The sequence below is a fragment of the Eubalaena glacialis genome, chromosome 3 (assembly GCF_028564815.1).
Source record: "Eubalaena glacialis isolate mEubGla1 chromosome 3, mEubGla1.1.hap2.+ XY, whole genome shotgun sequence".
NCBI lineage: Eukaryota > Metazoa > Chordata > Mammalia > Artiodactyla > Balaenidae > Eubalaena > Eubalaena glacialis.
The window spans coordinates 9316762-9336889 of record NC_083718.1 but is presented as its reverse complement, the minus strand read 5'-3'; the positions used below and the strand labels follow the sequence as shown (position 1 = coordinate 9336889).

General features: G+C 36.8%; 1 protein-coding gene and 1 pseudogene across 2 annotated transcripts in view; one reads left to right on the top strand and one right to left on the bottom strand.

Annotated features, from left to right (window-relative positions):
* Positions 1-5929: 5929 nt before the first annotated feature.
* Positions 5930-6475, top strand: LOC133086900 (ferritin light chain-like; annotated as a pseudogene).
* Positions 6476-7224: 749 nt separating this feature from the next.
* The window catches only part of UCHL5 (ubiquitin C-terminal hydrolase L5), a 51750-nt gene continuing 38846 nt past the window's right edge, over positions 7225-20128 (bottom strand). For both annotated transcript variants that reach the window (XM_061187279.1, XM_061187280.1), the window contains exons 10-11: positions 12803-12901; positions 7225-8231 (exon numbers count right to left, since the gene is read on the bottom strand). In XM_061187279.1, the coding sequence (XP_061043262.1) occupies positions 8187-8231; positions 12803-12901 (144 nt within the window). In that variant the 3' untranslated portion in view covers positions 7225-8186. The remainder of the gene's footprint in view (positions 8232-12802; positions 12902-20128) is intronic.

The following is a 20128-nucleotide window of genomic DNA, read 5'->3' as shown; positions in this document are numbered from 1 at the left end:
GGCACTCTGTGAACGGTTTCGCATTTTATTCCTAATAAGTTTGCTAATCGACTGCACTTTTGCATTTTGCTACAGAAACTATAAAAATCCTAAAACCAATTTCTCAAGTGCAGCAGATAAAGCCCAATGCCCGCTGATTAGGAAAACAATACTTATTTCTGTAAATATAAAAATAACAGGTGAGGCTGTGCTTGTTAAATTTTAGTGTGCATAGGAATCAACTGGGCACCTTGTTAAAATGCAGATTCTGATTCCATTGGTCTGAGGCAAGGAGAGTCTGCATTTCTTACAAGTTCCCAGGTGATGCTGGTGCTGCTGGTCTGCGGGCCACACTTTGAGTAGCCAGACTGTAGATGGTTTGATTCAAAGGAAAAAAAATAATAGGAGGAAGAAAGTAAAATAGAATAATATAGTTAAAATGCTAGGGGAATGGCCACCAGTGGGGAGTACTCCATAATCAGCTGTATTATTATTGCTCAGAAGGCATTCTAGGCATGCCTTAGATTGCACAATAAATACATTTATTTCAAATATATGTTTTATATATGTATATGTGTGTATATATGTATAGAAACTGCATTTGTTTATGTTTTGTTCATGTTTAACTGCACTTAGGGAGCATCTTATTGAAAAAAAATCCTGCCAATACTTTTGTTATGAGAATAATTAGCTAATTTACTGATACAGTTTATTTACATATTATTTAGAATATAAAATTAATATATTCTCAGCAGAAAAATTCAATTATCTCAGAAACCTATACATTTAAAATGGAAAATTCCCCACTTCACCCTTAAAGTTCTAAGCTCCTAGACTAGTAACTATTAAGAGTTTGGTGTGATACTTTAAAATATGTTTTATTCTTATATATCCATGTAAGATTTTTTTTTCAGAAAATCTACACCACTATAATGCAACTTACTTTTTCCTCAAAGATATATCAAACATCTTTCCATGTTAATACGTAGAAATTCACCTCCTTCTTTTCAGTGATTGCACAGTATTCCAACATACTATGACTCATTTACCCATTCCCTATTGCTGTGCTTCTAGGATGTCTCCAATTACTTGCTATGACAAATAATGCTACAAAGAATTTTCTTATACATGTCTCTGTATAGGTGTCTGAATACATCTGTAATGTGGTTTTTGGAGTGAAATTGTTGTGAAGGATACAGACCATTGAATTTTGACAATTGCCAAATTGCTTTTCAAAAAGGCTTCTACCACTGTTCCAGGAGCCTGCCCTACTTCCGTGCACATTGTAAAACGGCCATTTGCAATCACTTTAACTTCTTCATAATCTGACAGGAAAAGGTCATCCCTTTATTATTTTAACTTTCATTTTCTTAATCACTAGTGAGATTTACTATCTTTTATAATGTCACTAGCCATTTCAATTTCTTCTGTGAATTGCTTGTTCTTATCACTTGCCAATTTTTCTCCTGGGTAACCTTTTCCTTTTTCCTTTTTTTTTTTAATAAGAGCTCTCTGTATATTAGATATTATACTTCTAATATACATATTACATTTTTTATGGTTAAGATTTTGTTGGCTTGCTGTCTTTAATAAGGTATGTTATTGTACAGAAATTTCTATAGAATCAAGCATTTCACTCTGGATTCTCTTTTTCTATTTTTTTTAATGTTTTATTTCTTGCTTAGAGGCTTTTTTCCCTTCCCCCAAATAATAAAATATTCTCCCATTTTTTTGTAGTAATTTCACTTGTTTTAGTTTTAATGTTTACATCTTTAATCATATGTATATCAAATTGTTTTTAAAAATACACTTGCATGAGGCTTTTACCACTGGAATTATGGTTTAGTCAATACTATATTATTATTGCTACAAGAAAGGGTTAGAGAAGTTTATCATGTAAAATATCTGGATAGCCTAAAATGGATAGGCCAGTGGTCCTAGCCTTTTCTAGGACCTACATTTACTAAATGTAACTTTTATTCAACCTATTTTCATATTGACACCCCAAGTCAACTGTCATCAAACATTACTGCAAATTAATATTCTGAATTATTACATGTTGGTTCTGCCAGTATGTGATTCACTTTCATATTGCTGAGTCAGTACTTCAGAAAGAAAATTCTCTTCATTCAGGTCTCTGCTTAAATATCATCTCCTTAAAGGGACTTTCCATGGCCATCCTATCAAACCTCAGCTCCCTCCATCCTTCTGTCCCGGTTTCTTTTTACAGTTCTCACTGCTACTTGAAAAATTACATTAGACAGGCTTGTCTATTACTTGTCTCACCATGAGGGTGGGGCTTTATCTCATTCACCACTATACCTCCAGCATCTAGAACAACTCAGGTATGTTGAATAAATTACCAAAGAATAAATTAACCAAAGATATTACCATATCTTGAAAGGTATGTCAAGATGTTAACATATCAAGTCAAAAACAAAAGGACTAGGTATGCTTAAAGTGGTGACTCTTTAGTTGGATCAGTCACTGGATTTAGTGCCAGTAACTATGTGCTAAGGAAAATAACAAATTAAAGAACATGTATGCTTGCCTGATCTAGGAATTCACTTTACCTTAAAAAATAAAATTCCCCCCTAAAAACTGAACTATCCAGGTTGCCCGTTTCTACGCTTTATTCCTTACAAGCCCCGATAGGGGGCTTGTTAAATACATTAAAGCATATTTATATAATGGAATTCTAAGCAGCCACTAAAAAAAGATGTGATATAAGCATAATTATTAATATGAAAAGAAGTTTAGGGCGAAATAGCATGCAACATAATCCCATTTTCAGAAAAAGAAAATATCTATTACATGTGTGAGTGTAAACACATTCTCTGGAGAAATCTACATCAGAATACCAACACTGATTATCTCTAGGTAACGGGATTAGATTTGATTTTTATATATTTTTTCTTCTCTGTATTTTCTCATTTCTCTAAAATAAACACGTATTACTTATGTGAAAAGGAGAAATTGTTTTGGGGTGGAAGAACGTAGTAGTGTGTGATGAAGTAGGTTTGCACACAGCACCCACATGGACCTCGTCCTCCATCCTTGGAGTTCCTGCCTACTCTGCAGACTGAAGAGTTAAAAACCAATTTCCATACACTACCAAACATAAAATAGATCGCTAGTGGGAAGCAGCCGCATAGCACAGGGAGATCAGCTCGGTGCTTCGTGACCACCTAGAGGGGTGGGATAGGGAGGGTGGGAGGGAGGGAGACGCAAGAGGGAAGAGGTATGGGGACATATGTATATGTATAACTGATTCACTTTGTTATAAAGCAGAAACTAACACACCATTGTAAAGCAATTATACTCTAATAAAGATGTTAAAAAAGAAAAAAACCAATTTCCCAGACTCCCTTTGCAGAAAACCTAACGTAAGACTTGGAAGTGACAAGTAAGGCAGAAGCCATCTCCATGGCATGTGCAGCCAGGGAGAGGTGGCAGTTTTCTGCTTTCCCGTGTATGGTCACTGGGTGGCTGCAGACAGTGTGGCAGGTCCACACTCCCAGAACACAACGTCTGCAGCCTGTTCTAACGTCAGAAACCCCACTGGCGAACCCCTTCGCCGCTGCAGTAGTAGCAGTTGCGTATGTTTTGCTAGAGTCTTTTCTGGGGACCCAAACTTGAGCCCATTTCTCCATACCTTCCAATGATTTTGTAAGGAACTAAGTAGTTTCAAAATTCCTAATATTAATTCCCATTCCTCTTAAAATAGCTAGAGTGGTTTGTTTCCTGCAAGTAAGTCGTCAATGATACAAAAAAGATAAATTGTGTCATCAACTTTAAAAATAATGTATACTACACAAATCTATTTCAGAATGTGGAGAGGGCATGTGAGACTAACATACAAAAACATGTGGGGAAAAAGGATCACTAAGTACACTAACATGTTAATGTAGTCATCTCTGGTGGTAGAACTATGGGTAATTTCAATTTTATTTTGCTTATCTTTAAGTTTTCTTTTTTTTTTTTTTTTAAGGGAAAACCTTAAAAGCCATGTTTTTTTCTGAAACAAAAACAGAATCCTCTGGCAGGAAAAGAGCAATTTCTGAATGTATCCTGAAATGTTTTAGGCAACTAGGATTAGTAACTAAAGGTATTAATCTGCATGTAACACTGTAGCACACACAGGAGTACGTATCATGGTGTAAGCAGAGGAGGAAGTCCCCATGGTTCATGATCTCAGAACAAATATTTGTCTGTTCTAGTGACACAGTCAAGCTGACTGCTCTCTGCTGGAAAAAGGGCAGCTATCTTGGGAACTAAACATATGAAATTGAGACTAGCCAGTACCGCAGCTGTTGGTGAGCTTTCTTTGTTTAAAACAGCAGAAGTATATCCCTTAGAATTGGCTATTTTAAAAGGCATAAAACAGAATGGAAGTGCCTTCACCTACCCAATCATTACATGAGATTTCAGAAAAGAAAGGGCAAAAGTGAAATGAGCAAATCAGACTTTCTTTTAAATATTTCTTTAAAAAAATTTTTTTCCAACATAACTAACATTTATGTATTTCTGAATTGCTCTTTATTCCTCCATTTTCTCTACCCACTAGCTTCATGACTTAGGACGCAGAAAAGGATAAGTCATACTTCTCTTTTCACTGGCAGAAATTATCATGAAGGGTCACAATGCATTTGCAATCATCAAGGAAGCAGATAAAATAAACCATTCTTAAGCTATGGAAATGCCTATCAAGGAATTTTATTAGAATTAGATTAATAAGAAAATATCCTTATATCTATTAACTCAGTGATTTTATAAAGCTAATATTTATTTATTTATTTATTTACTTTTTGGCCTAAAACAACATAAGTTTATTCTCTTACAGTTTTGGAGGTCAGAGTCCAAAATGAGTCTCACTGAGCCAAAACTAAGATGTCAGCAGGTCTATGTTCCTTTCCAGAGGCTCTAGGGGAAAACCCCTTGCCTTGCCTTTCCAGAATAAAGCTGATTTTTAAATGTCACTTGATACTAGCTACTTTTATTAAAAGCATCTTTCAATGACAAGTTTTTAATTTTCATGAACACTAATTTTAGATCTTTTATGGTTGTTTTCTGTCACCTAAGATATTCACCTCTGTTTCCTCTAAAAAGCTTTGTATTTTAGCTATTACATTTAGGTCTGTGATCCATCTCAAATTCATTTTAGTGAGGTAGGGGATCATGGTTCATTTTTTTTCCATGGAGATATTTAGCTGTTCTGGCTCCATTTGTTGAAAAGATTTCCCTTCTCTGTTGGATTGCTTTGCTACCTCTGTCAAAAATCAAGTGACCATATAAATGTAGATTTGTTTCTAGGCTCTCTCTTCTATCCCACTGAGTTATTTGTTGATCCTTATGCCAGTATCACACCATCCTTGATTACTGCATACTACCTACTACAATACTCCTTGTATTGCTTTACAAAATTTAAGACTCTACAAAAGAGGGTATATAAATTAAGTTGAAATAAATGTATGGGCTCAAGATGAGCTTAAAATAATCCTTATGAAATCATTGTTAAACTGTATCATGGCTTTGAAAACACTCCATAATCACTATCGTTTCCAAAGTGAAATAGATTTACTCACAAATGAAAAACTACAAATTCTTCATGACCTTCAACTGAAATTATGTATGAAAAATATTTCATTAATTTTACTACTCAACTTCCCACCAGGTCTTCCCCACATTAGTTAAAAATACCACAGTGTAGTAAGCCTAAAAACAATCCTTAGGCAGTGTGCTCGGTGGTCCCGAGGATCTGTCTCTTGCTTCAACCGTGTTTGGACGGAACAGACCCAGGGACGCCCCTCGTTCCAGCCTCTGACCACCCTCCAACCCTTTTTCCAGTCTTAACTTTTGGAATCAGCCACTCAGCTATCCTCGGCCACCAGGCCCGGCCAACATCATTTTTTGAGCTTAACTCCTTATTAACCCATCAACCGGGAGCTCCAGGACTCCTCAGAATGACTCCACCCAGGTGGAGGCTGTCCTCCACCGCCTGGTCAACATGCACCTGTAGGCCTCCTACACCTACCTCTCTCTGGGCTTCTATTTCCAACGAAGCGTTGTGCCTCTGGAGCGCGTGGGCCACTTTTTCCGCGAATCGGCAGAGGAGCAGCGTGAGGGCGCCGAGCGACCCTTGAAAATGCAAAACCAGTGCAGCCACCTGGCCCTCTTCCAGGACGTGCAGAAGCCGTCCCAAGAGGAGTGGCATAAAACCCACGACGCTGCTGAAGCCGCTGTGTTCATGAAGAAGAACCTGAATCAGGCCCTCATGGACCTGCGTGCCCTGGGTTCTGCCCGCGCACAGCCCCGCCTCTGTGACTTCCGGGAGGGCCACGTCCTAGATGAGCAGGTGAAACTCATCCAGAAGATGGGCGACCACCTGACGAAGCTCTGCAGGCTGGTTGGCCCCCAGGCTGGGCTGGGCCAGTATCTCTTCGAAAGGCTCATCCTCAAGCACGACGAGGAGCCTCCAAAGTCCAGGGGCCTTTGAGGAGCCCCTCTGGTGTCAGGGCTGCTGCCTGAAGCAGCTCTCGGCAGCAGGTAGGCACCTTTTTAACACGCTGGAGCCCTCTACCAACCCTTGGACCAAATGGAAATAAAGCTTTTTACAGGAAAAAAAAAAATCCTTAAAAAAAATTCACGTGTTTGAAACTAGAGGATGCGTACACAGTCTCTCTACCTGTTTAAACTTTTCCATAATAAAATATTAAAAAGTCATTTATCAATTTCAGAAAGGTACCTAGTAAAGAAAAAAGTAGATTATTTCCTTTATAAACATAAGTTTTATAAAATTTCCTTTAAAGTTTAACTTGGAAAAGAAGATTAAGAGCAAGAATACAATATTATTTTATAAAATAAAAAACAAAGCAACTCCCAATTCCATTGCGGGCAAACGATAAATGGCTCTTGGGAACTATTTGGCTGTACTAATTTTGTTCAAATTGGCAAAGAAGGATCCTCCACCACCACCATCATCCTTTTTTAAAAAAAGCAGATAGCCTGAACTGCTAAACCCCCAATTCTTTATACAACTTAACAGCTTGGAAAAATGTTGCCAAACTGAGAGTAGCACCAAAAATCTTTAAGATTTACAATCTGTTCTTAACCTAAAATTTTGCTTTGATGCATAATACACCTTCCTGAAATAATTCTACAATACAAAAATAATCCCAAACACTGAAAAAAGTTTGCTAAAATAAAATTGGGATTTTTTTACTTTTTCTACTGGTAGCAATGGAAATCACTAGAAACTATGCCTTTTTTTTTTTTTTTTTAAACATTTATTTATTTTTGGCTGCATTGGGTCTTCGTTGCTGTGCGTGGGCTTTCTCTAGTTGCGTCGAGCGGGGGCTACTCTTCGTTGTGGTGTGTGGGCTTCTCATTGCGGTGGCTTCTCTTGCTGCGGAGCACAGGCTCTAGGCGCGTGGGCTTCAGTAGTTGTGGCTCGGAGGCTCTAGAGCGCAGGCTCAGCAGCTGTGGCACATGGGCTTAGTTGCTCCGTAGCATGTGGGATCTTCTCAGACCAGGCCTCGAACCCATGTCCCCTGCATTGGCAGGCAGATTCTTAACCACTGGGCCACCAGGGAAGCCCAGAAACTATACTTCTGTTCTTTTCAAACGATCTCCTTTAAAATCAAGCTTTTACAAATAATTGGTATATAAGATAAAATTCAGTTTCTAAATCTTCAAAATATTTAGATACCAAAGACAGAAATACTGATTTTTTCATTAATGATGAGAAGAAACAAGAGACTCCATTTAATCAAGATCTGACATTTATAAATTTTAAGCATTTAACCAAGCTGGAAGATTGGAAGATTAATTATAACAATTACAGGTAGAGACTATCATCTGTCCATTTTCATTATGGTAGTTCATTACGGTTCATTACGGTAGTTCATTACGGTTCATTACGGTAGTTATCTATCCAGAGAACCAACAGGAGTTCTCAGATCCAATGTCATATAATAGGATTTGGGCAAGCGCTCTGAACACCACTTTTATTTAATATGCACCACATGCACATGATGCAGGCAGGGAGAGGTTATGAATCCATGCATTGAAGACGAGACAGACTCGGACTATTGCCAAACGTGCGCTGAGTCGATTAGGATGTTGCTCAAAGTTCTTTATACTTAATGGTTTCCTTGAAAGTAAGTGCAGAAGCAGAAATGTGTACACATCCCAAAGCATCTGTTTCTTCATTTGGTTTCCTGTGCTTTCTTTGCATTCTGTTTTTCTTTTGCCTAGAAATTAAAGACAGTATACTATAAAATCTTAAAAGTCTGTTCCAGTTCATATTAAAATGAAATGTGTCTAAGAGGGCATTCTTAAGCTAAAAGGCTTGAGATGCGTTGTTTGCAAGATTTCTAGAGAATTATCTTTTATAAGACTCACAACAAACTACTCCTGGAAATTAATATAGTTATGCTTTGCCCTCAGTAAAAAAGGATCATATCTGGTTTGCAGTTCTTTCTTACCTGAAGTTGAAATGTATTATTATAATGGTAACAATTTAAAAATACAAAATTACTCATCCTATAAAGTCATACTCATTCATAACTATTTCAAAACAATATATTTACATATGTGCCAATTTCTCATACAAACTGAGTATATGAAAAATCCTATATTAATTTCTGCGTATTTGAATAAATGAATTTAACATAATAGTTTAAATGAGTTTAACATAACTAAGGATTATATACCCATAGTGTTGATAAACCTCACATATAAGTGAGGCTTTTTTCGGTCATGTAAGACCAAAAAAATGTTTTCACAAGTTGTTTCACTTGAACCTCGTAACAAGTATAGAGCTTGAACACAGTAATTCTATTTCACTTTTTAGCAGATGAGGAAGCCAGAGCTTACAAGTGTTATCAAACTTGACCAAGTCACACAGCTAATATATAACAAAACCTCAATAGAGGTCAAAAGACACATATTCTATAGCAGTGCTTCTAATATAGAGACCAATGACCTGGGGACTGTGTTAAAATGCAGGCTGAATTGGTAAAATGCCTGAGGATCTAAATTTCTAGCAAACTCTCAGGTGATGCCAAGTCTGCTGGTCCTCAGGTGACACTTTGAGAAGCAAGATTTTAGAAGACTAGAATATAATGTTCTTTCCACTATGGCACTTGAATCAGAAAGGAACAAATAAATTAGACTTTTGCTATTATACAATTAAGAAAAAAACTTCTTTAATGAGAACTATAATCTTTTTTTTATAATGCATTATAATGATAATAGAATTATCATACAACCGTATGATAAAATTAAGTGCAATGCCTTAGAATATATTAAGAGGAAATATGTTATACATACCATATAAAAATTTAAAAATTGCTTGCATAAACATTTTTAGACAACAAGCATAATTTGTAATTTGATAAGTACAATTTCTCAAAGAAGTCTTCTGTTTCCAAATAATAAAAATACTATTCAATTTTAGATGTAATTTGGAAATAAAAATATGTACCTCTTTTCTTAATGATCTCTGAATATACAGGAAGTTTACTAGGATTAACAGGAATGAATCTACTGGTTAATGACATAAATTTTACAACATAATTTAAAAAGCAAAGACATATAATGCAGAGTATCATACATGTATTAAACTACATAATTCAGATAAAACTAAGGGTAAGTTAAATAAAATAAGTTAAAAATAATTACCACCTTATTGAGCACATATTATGAACTTGGCCAATATTATCTCATTTAACCCTTAAGAATGTGAAGTGTGATTCCCAATTTATAGATGAGGAAATAGATTCTATAATAAAGTAAATAACTTGCCTAAAAGCAACAGCTAATAACATAACGGCTAAGTAACATATCTGAGATTTAAACTGAAAGCCTGTATTCTGTTTTGCCTTTGTTGAAAAATAAAAAATACTGTATTTCAAAATAGCATGGAAAAAATGTTCACTGTTAAGAAATACTTTCCTTCTATTTAGTGTGCTAGTGAGATACTAAAAATTGCTGACTCAAGTCAGAAAATTCTGTAATCATAGGTATTAATGTACATATTATTGCGGATAACTTTCTTCTTCTACCTTATTTCTATTAAGAGATAGAAAAAGTAAGTTCTGCAGATTAGTTATTTGTTACCAACTGAATTATAATGTCTTAGTAAAATCTGGACAAAATTCAGTACTGTGCTTTGAATCCCCCATAGCAACAAAATCTGTGATATTAAATTATGGTAGGTTATTGGTGGTTGTTAAAAACCTAGGATAGACAGTGATTCAGAAATACATATAAAGGTTGAGATAAAATTTTAAAAGAATTGTAAATGTGTCTGAATAAAAGTTTTACAAATGAAATCTTAATATAGCTGATTTTATTTTATATTTTAAGGAACAGATTTGGTCTATGGCACAAGAAGTTTTATAACTTTATATTTTTAGGTTACCTCCTGAGCAATCTTTATGTAATGTATACTCAATGAACTGATCAGATAAGAACAGAAGCTCCATAGAACAAGAACACTTACAAGGCAAGATCTTAACCTAATTCATTAAAGCCACATGCTCTTGGGAGAATCAAAGTCCTCACTCTTTGTTATTTTGTAAAATGAAAAGATTTCCACAGGTCAAATACTTCCACACCAACACAGGCAGTCAGGGCCTGCCTCCAATTACTCAGAAATCTGATCCTGGACGGCTTTAGCACGTAGCAACACTGCCTAGACTAGCCACATCTTTTCTACTTTCACTTGGCATTGGGGGGATGGGGGGGATTTTTGACATAATAATCCATTTCTGAATTCTACATGTAATTCTTTTCTTAGAAGTATTACTTATTAAGTAATTTTCACTACTAAAGTCTTTATATTGGATATAATTGTAAAATCTAATCTTAATCTATTGTTTTTTAATTTTTAACATTTGCATTTACCAGCAGAAAGTGATATTTCAATATGATATATGATTTCTTTTTTCAAAATAAGATGAACAAAAATATATTTGTGCTAAGGAAGCTGATTATTGGCAGAAATTCAGCATTTAATTCTAACCACAGATTCAGAATTTGTGGACGTGAAATTTTAAGTGGCATAAAGCTATTTAGGAGCTACCCTGTGATGCCCCACAATCTTTAGCATAACTTTATTCTAGCACTTATCAGAATAATACTATCCAGCACAGTACTATAATCATGTATTCCTTTCCCCAACTAAGTTGCTTAAGAGAGAAAAATGTGTCTTAATTATGTATATATCCATTGACTTTAAGAGACAGCCTCAAATATAGTTTCAGCTAGATAAATGTTGGATAAATAATCAAAACATTTCAAAAATTTTAATCAAATAATGAATCTGAATTCCCTTCAGAATCTAGGCACATAAAAGATACTGCATATACAGTATCTTTCTGTATAGTATCTATACAGAAAGAAATGTACCTCAATATTGCTTATACAATATTATTAGTCAAAGAACAAGCAAGTCAGTAACTACCCTTTCAATAAAACAGACATATAATGTCTTTGTATTATATTCAATAAAACAGACATATAATAATGTCTTTGTATTATATTCAATAAAACAAATGCAAACACAAGAAGAGACTGAGTTGGTATTCCACTAACACTAGGCATTCATATACTGCCACCCTGTGTCCAAAATAATGTGAACTAAGGAATTATGGTTCTAATGTAAAAGCTGAAAAGCTATTGTACTCTAACTATGCTTTTTAAAAAATTATGGAAATATACTGTCATTAAAATCAAATAAGAATGGTCCTTTTCTTAACTTGCCCAAAAAAGTTTACTCACAGGCCAATTTTAAAGCAAAACAAATATATTTAAAATTTCTCTAATAACATTTGTCTGGTCCCTAATATTTATCTATACTTAATACCTGATACATCATACAATTGAGCATAACAGTCTATATTTCATTTTGTTTAATATTTTCAACAGAGAAATATTTCATAGTGTTTCATACAAAGAATATAATATCGAGGTACTCTGTTAACCAGGCAATTTTGAGGATCACAGGACCCTAATTGTTAATCTAAAACTTTAAAAATCAGTTTCCCATCTTGGACTTTTATGATTTAACACCCTGAGATACATGAATAGAAAAACCTATATGGAAAAGATAAGACTTAGCAGTCTTCTTCCAACAATTTTTACATTTAATGCTAAAAGTTGAAGCACATGTTCAGGATCTAGATAATAAGGTATATATAAAAACCTTAACTCACATCTTGTATTATTTAGAATTTATGATGATATCAAACGGCTGAGTTGAAATGTATCTTTGCTTCATGAACTTAAAAATTAATAAGAAAAAAAAAAACCTACCATGTATTCTGGTCTTTAAGTTAATGGTCCAAATTTTTCACTAACCTATGCTAGTTTTCCTTCAGTGGAAAGAGTAATAACTTAGGAATAAGAAAACCTATTTCTTAGGCTAGGTTATGTTTTTTCCCCCCTTCATTCTAGTAGTAAATTCGATGATAATTCAAATTTTTGCTAAATTAAATAAGAAAAATCTATTATTTCAATAATTAAAATTAATAATTTGTTTTCAGCTAAAGAAAGAAAAATGTTTTAAATTTCATTCTAATATAGCACAACCTGAATTCCTGACACTAAGGATTCTGGAAAGCTAAAGCAGTAATGCAATTCCTTATTTTTATTTTGCAATATTAGATTGAACTAATGTTCCTCTAGATGAAAAACAGTAAGTAAGAGCAAAAAAATAAAAATAAAAAGCTTCAACAAATTTTATCTCTTCTCAAGCCAAATAACATTTTTTGGAGAATCTAAATCTAATTTAAGTACTCACCAGTAAAATACTTACCTTTTCTACTAGTGGTATTAACTGCTGGTGTTCTGCTAAAGTCTTTAACAATTCCATAATGAACGGCAGATAATTATGCTTCCTTCTGATATTTTCAATCTGAAAATAAAACACGTATCAAACCACAAAAACTTTGTATTTTCACTAAGTTTCTGATATTTTAATTTTTGCCTCCAACTCAAAATAGAAATGGAAGAAAATCCTCCATTCTCATAAAAAAAAATATGAGAAATAATGAGATTTCCATTGCCATTGAGAATAAAGACTAATTACAATAAAATATGTGGAGAGAGTCCCCTGGGTGTCGCTTCCTACTCTTGGCTTAGCAAATAACAGAGGCTTTTAAAAGTCTAATCTGAGATAATTTATGAAAACGTAACTTATGAAAGCAAACTTAGAGGGACTTCCCTGGTGGCGCAGTGGATAAGAATCCACCTGCCAATGCAGGGGACACGGGTTCAAACCCTAGTCCGGGAAGATCCCACATACCGCAGAGCAACTAAGCCCATGCGCCACAACTACTGAGCCTGCGTGCCACAACTACTGAAGCCCGTGTGCCTACAGCCTGTGCTCTGCAACAAGAGAAGCCACTGCAATGAGAAGCCGGCGCACCACAACGAAGAGTAGCCCCCACTCACCACAACTAGAGAAAGCCCACCCGCAGCAAATGAAGACTCAACACAGCCAAAAATAAATAAAATTAAATCTTAAAAAAAAAAGGAAAGCAAACTTAGAAGGTCCACATGATAAATTAACACTCTTGCTACTACACCTATGTAAATAATAAGGCCATGCCTAATGAGACCAGCTTTATTGTGTGATTAAGAACAATCTTTCTTTGACATTATTTTTGACCAAAAGCAAATAGACTGTAGGGACTGTCTGTGCTTCAGTGGAAAACTATGCATTGTCTAAAGTATGCTCTCCCAAGTTACGTGATTGCAACCTTTCACTGTCTGGTAGAGGTTCAATTTACTTCCCTTCCCATAGGGGAAGAAAAACGTTTCCATCTTTTGTGAATTCGTTTCAACATTCCTATACTTCATATAAATTTGAGCTTCTTTGACTTCTCCTTTGAAATAGTTGTGACATCTTACAGGTCTGCTCAATTAATGAACTAAATAAAATCTTAACATGTTCATTTTATATCAGTATGAGAATCATTTTATTTTTTTGAACAAAGCATTCTCCAACAATATAGCAAAGATTCTAAAAACTTAAGTTTTATTTTAGGCAAATATTAAAAATTAGTTAATTATGTAACAACACTGCATAAGAATATATAAATAGGTAGGTCTTTTTTTATATCACATAAAATAGAAGAAACATTCAAGTTTCCATCCCTTACTTTCCTGTCACCATAAATTCAGCCCTCCTTTCTCCTGCCTGGAATACTCTAGAGCCAGTCCCTACCACTTCCACATGAAGAAATCCTACTAGTCCAAGGTCCACGTATTCTAACCATCACATTGTTGGCTGTTAAGTGTGTTGCAAAGCAGTATGCTGACACTGTGGTAAGCAACAGAAAGAAAAAGAATAATCCCTGCCTTCAACTGAGCTTCACATGAAAAACTGCTTTTTCTGCTGTGACAAACATGACAAATTGAATAAGTACCATTTCCAAAGTCCTACAAAATTCGAAGTTTCCTTCACTCTTTTCACTCTCTGAAAAAAGCTTATCAGGCGGAGCTTCAAGATGGCGGAAGAGTAAGACGTGGAGATCACCTTCCTCCCCACAAATACATCAGAAATACATCTACATGTGGAACAACTCCTACAGAACACCTACTGAACACTGGCAGAAAACCTCAGACCTGCCAAAAGGCAAGAAACTCCCCACGTACCTGGGTAGGGCAAAAGAAAAAAGAAAAAACAGAGACAAAAGAATAGGGACAGGACCTGCACCAGTGGGAGGGAGCTGTGAAGGAGGAAAGGTGTCCACACACTAGGAAGCCCCTTCGCGGGCGGAGACTGCGGGTGGCAGAGGGGGGGAAGCTTCGGAGCCACGGAGGAGAGCGCAGCCACAGGGGTGCGGAGGGCAAAGTGGAGAGATTCCCGCACAGAGGATTGGTGCCCACCAGCACTCACCAGCCCGAGAGACTTGTCTGCTCACCCGCCGGGGCGGGCGGGGGCTGGGAGCTGAGGCTCGGGCTTCAGAGGTCAGACCCCAGGGAGAGGACTGGGGTTGGCGGCGTGAACACAGTCTGAAGGGGTTAGCGCACCACGGCTAGCCGGGAGGGAGTCCGGGAAAAGGTCTGGAGCTGCAGAACAGGCAAGAGACTTTTTCTTGCCTCTTTGTTTCCTGGTGCGCGAGGAGAGGGGATTCAGAGCGCCGCCTAAACGAGCTCCAGAGATGGGCGCGAGCCGTGGCTATCAGCGCAGATCCCAGAGACGGGCATGAAACGCTAAGGCTGCTGCTGCCGCCAGCAAGAAGCCTGTGTGCGAGCACAGGTCACTATCCACACCGCCCCTCCCGGGAGCCTGTGCAGCCCGCCACTGCCAGGGTCCCGTGATCCAGGGACAGCTTCCCCGGGAGAACACACTGCGCGCCTCAGGCTGCTGCAACATCACGCCGGCCTCTGCCGCCGCAGGCTCGCCCCGCATCCGTACCCCTCCCTCCCCCCGGCCTGAGTGAGCCAGAGCCCCCGAAGCAGCTGCTCCTTTAACCCCGTCCTCTGTGAGTGAAGAACAGACGCCCTTAGGCGACCTACACGCAGAGGCGGGTCCAAATCCAAAGCTGAACCCCAGGAGCTGTGCGAACAAAGAACAGAAAGGGAAATCTCTCCCAGCAGCCTCAGGAGCAGCGGATTAAATCTCCACAATCAACTTGATGCAACCTGCATCTGTGGAATACCTGAATAGACAACGGATCATCCCAAATTGAGGAGGTGAACTTTGGGAGCAGCAATATATTTTTTTTTTTCCCTTTTTCTCTTTTTGTGAGTGTGCATGTGTATGCTTCTGTGTGTTATTTTGTCTGTATAGCTTTGCTTTTACCATTTGTCCTAGGGTTCTCTCTGTCCGTTTTTTTTTTTTTTTTTTTTTTTAGTATACTTTTTAGCACTTGTTATCATTGGTGGATTTGTTTTTTGGTTTGGTTGCTCTCTTCTTTCTTTCTTTCTTTTAATTACTTAAAAAAATTTTTTTAATAATTATTTTTTATTTTAATAACTTTATTTTATTTTACTTTATTTTATTTTATCTTCTTCTTTCTTGCTTGCTTTCTTTTTTCTCCCTTTTATTCTGAGCCATGTGGATGAAAGGCTCTTGGTGCTCCAGCCAGGCATCAGGGCTGTGCCTCTGAGGTGGGAGAGCCAACTTCAGGACACTGGTCCACAAGAGACCTCCCAGCTCCACGTAATACCAAACGGCGAAAATCTCTCAGAGATCTCCATCTCAACATCAAGACCCAGCTTCACTCAACGACCAGCAAGCTACAGTGCTGGACACCCTATGCCAAACAACTAGCAAGACAGGAACACAGCCCCATCCATTAACAGAGAGGCTGCCTAAAATCATAATAAGGCCACAGACACCGCAAAACACACCACCAGACATGGACGTGCCCACCAGAAAGACAACATCCAGCCTCATCCACCAGAACACAGGCACTAGTTCCCTCCACCAGGAAACCTACACAACCCACTGAACCAACCTTAGCCACTGGGGACAGATACCAAAAACAACGGGAACTACGAACCTGCAGCCTGTGAAAAGGAGACCCCAAACACAGTAAGATAAGCAAAATGAGAAGACAGAAAAACACACAGCAGATGAAGGAGCAGGGTCAAAACACACCAGACCTAACAAATGAAGAGGAAATAGGTAGTCTACCTGAAAAAGAATTCAGAATAATGATAGTAAAGATGATCCAAACTCTTAGAAATAGAATGGAGAAAACACAAGAAACGTTTAACAAGGACCTAGAAGAACTAAACAGTAAACAAACAGTGATGAACAACACAATAAATGAAATTAAAAATTCTCTAGAAGGGATAAATAGCAGAATAACTGAGGCAGAAGAATGGATAAGTGACCTGGAAGACAAAATAATGGAAATAACTACTGCAGAGCAGAATAAAGAAAAAAGAATGAAAACAATTGAGGACAGTCTCAGAGACCTCTGGGACAACATTAAACGCACCAACATTCGAATTATAGAGGTCCCAGAAGAAGAAGAGAAAAAGAAAGGGACTGAGAAAATATTTGAAGAGATAATAGTTGAAAACTTCCCTAATATGGGAAAGGAAATAGTTAATCAAGTCCAGGAAGCACAGAGAGTCCCATACAGGATAAATCCAAGGAGAAACACGCAAAGACATATTAATCAAACTATCAAAAATTAAATACAAAGAAAACATATTAAAAGCAGCAAGGGAAAAACAACAAATAACACACAAGGGAATCCCCATAAGGTTAACAGTTGATATTTCACCAGAAACTCTGCAAGCCAGAAGGGAGTGGCAAGACATATTTAAAGTGATGAAGGAGAAAAACCTACAACCAAGATTACTCTACCCATCATGGATCTCATTCAGATTTCACAGAGAAATTAAAACCTTTACAGACAAGCAAAAGCTGAGAGAGTTCAGCACCACCAAACCAGCTTTACAACAAATGCTAAAGGAACTTCTCTAGGCAGGAAACACAAGAGAAGGAAAAGACCTACAATAACAAACCCAAAACAATTAAGAAAATGGTAATAGTAACATACATATCGATAATTACCTTAAATGTAAATGGATTAAATGCTCCAACCAAAAGACATAGACTGGCTGACTGGATACAAAAACAAGACCCATATATATGCTGTCTACAAGAGAACCACCTCAGACCTAGGGACACATACAGACTGAAAGTGAGGGGATGGAAAAAGATATTCCACGCAAATGGAAATCAAAAGAAAGCTGGAGGAGCAATTCTCATATCAGACAAAATAGATTTTAAAACAAAGACTATTACAGGAGACAAAGAAGGACACTACATAATGATCAAGGGATCAATCCAAGAAGATATAACAATTGTAAATATTTATGCACCCAACATAGGAGCACCTCAATACATAAGGCAAATACTAACAGCCATAAAAGGGGAAATCGACAATAACACAATCATAGTAGGGGACTTTTAACACCCCACTTTCACCAATGGACAGATCATCCAAAATGAAAATAAATAAGGAAACACAAGCTTTAAATGATACATTAAACAAGATGGACTTAATTGATATTTATAGGACATTCCATCCAAAAACAACAGAATACACTTTCTTCTCGAGTGCTCATGGAACATTCTCCAGGATAGATCATATCTTGGGGCACAAATCAAGCCTTGATAAATTTAAGAAAATTGAAATCATATCAAGTATCTTTCCCGACCACAATGCTATGAGACTAGATATCAATTACAGGAAAAAATCTGTAACAAATACAAACACATGGAGGCTAAACAATACACTACTTAATAACCAAGAGATCACTGAAGAAATCAAAGAGGAAATCAAAAAATACCTAGAAACAAATGACAATGAAAACACGACGACCCAAAACTTATGGGATGCAGCAAAAACAGTCCTACGAAGGAAGTTTATAGCAATACAATCCTACCTTAAGAAACAAGAAACATCTCAAATAAGCAATCTAACCTTACACCTAAAGCAATTAGAGAACGACGAACAAAAATACCCCAAAGTTAGCAGAAGGAAAGAAAGCATAAAGATCATATCAGAAATAAATGAAAAAGAAATGAGGGAAACGATAGCAGAGATCAATAAAACTAGAAGCTGGTTCTTTGAGAAAATAAACAAAATTGATAAACCATTAGCCAGCCTCATGAAGAAAGAAAGGGAGAAGACTCAAATCAATAGAATTAGAAATGAAAAACGAGAAGTAACAACAGGCAATGCAGAAATACAAAAGGATCATGAGAGATTACTACAAGCAACTATATGCCAATAAAATGGACAACCTGGAAGAAATGGACAGATTCTTAGAAATGCACAACCTTCCAAGACTGAACCAGGAAAAAATAGAAAATATGAACAAACCAATCACAAGCACTGAAATTGAAACTGTGATTAAAAATCTTCCAACAAACAAAAGCCCAGGACCAGATGGCTTCACAGGCGAAGTCTATCAAACATTTAGAGAAGAGCTAACACCTATCCTTCTCAAACTCTTCCAAAATATAACAGAGGGAGGAACACTCCCAAACTCATTCTACGAGGCCACCATCACCCTGATACCAAAACCAGACAAAGATGTCACAAAGAAAGAAAACTACAGGCCAATATCACTGATGAACATAGATGTAAAAATCCTCAACAAAATACTAGCAAACAGAATCCAACAGCACATTAAAAGGATCATACACCATGATCAAGTGGGGTTTATCCCAGGAATGCAAGGATTCTTCAATATATGCGCATCAATCAATGTGATACACCATATTAACAAATTGAAGGAGAAAAACCATATGATCATCTCAATAGATGCAGAGAAAGCTTTCAACAAAATTCAACACCCATTTATGATAAAAACCCTCCAGAAAGTAGGCATAGAGGGAACTTTCCTCAACATAATAAAGGCCATATATGACAAACCCACAGCCAACATCGTCCTCAATGGTGAAAAACTGAAACCACTTCCACTAAGATCAGGAACAAGACAAGGTTGCCCACTCACACCACTATTATTCAACATAGTTTTGGAAGTTTTAGCCACAGCAATCAGAGAAGAAAAAGAGATAAAAGGAATCCAAATCGGAAAAGAAGAAGTAAAGCTGTCACTGTTTGCAGATGACATAATACTACACATAGAGAATTCTAAAGATGCTACCGGAAACTACCAGAGCTAATCAATGAATCTGGTAAAGTAGCAGGATACAAAATTAATGCACAGAAGTCTTTTGCATTCCTATACACTAAAGATGAAAAATCTGAAAGAGAAATTAAGGAAGCACTCCCATTTACCATTACAACAAAAAGAATAAAATACCTAGCAATAAACCTACCTAAGGAGACAAAAGACCTGTATGCAGAAAATTACAAGACAGTGATGAAAGAAATTAAAGATGATACAAATAGATGGAGAGATATACCATGTTCTTGGATTAGAAGAAGCAACACTGTGAAAATGACTATACTCCCCAAAGCAATCTACAGATTCAATGCAATCCCTAGCAAACTACAACTGGCATTTTTCACAGAACTAGAACAAAAAAATTCACAATTTGTATGGAAACACAAATGAAAAGATCCCGAATAGCCAAAGAAATCTTGAAAAGAAAAACGGAGCTGGAGGAATCAGGCTCCCTGACTTCAGACAA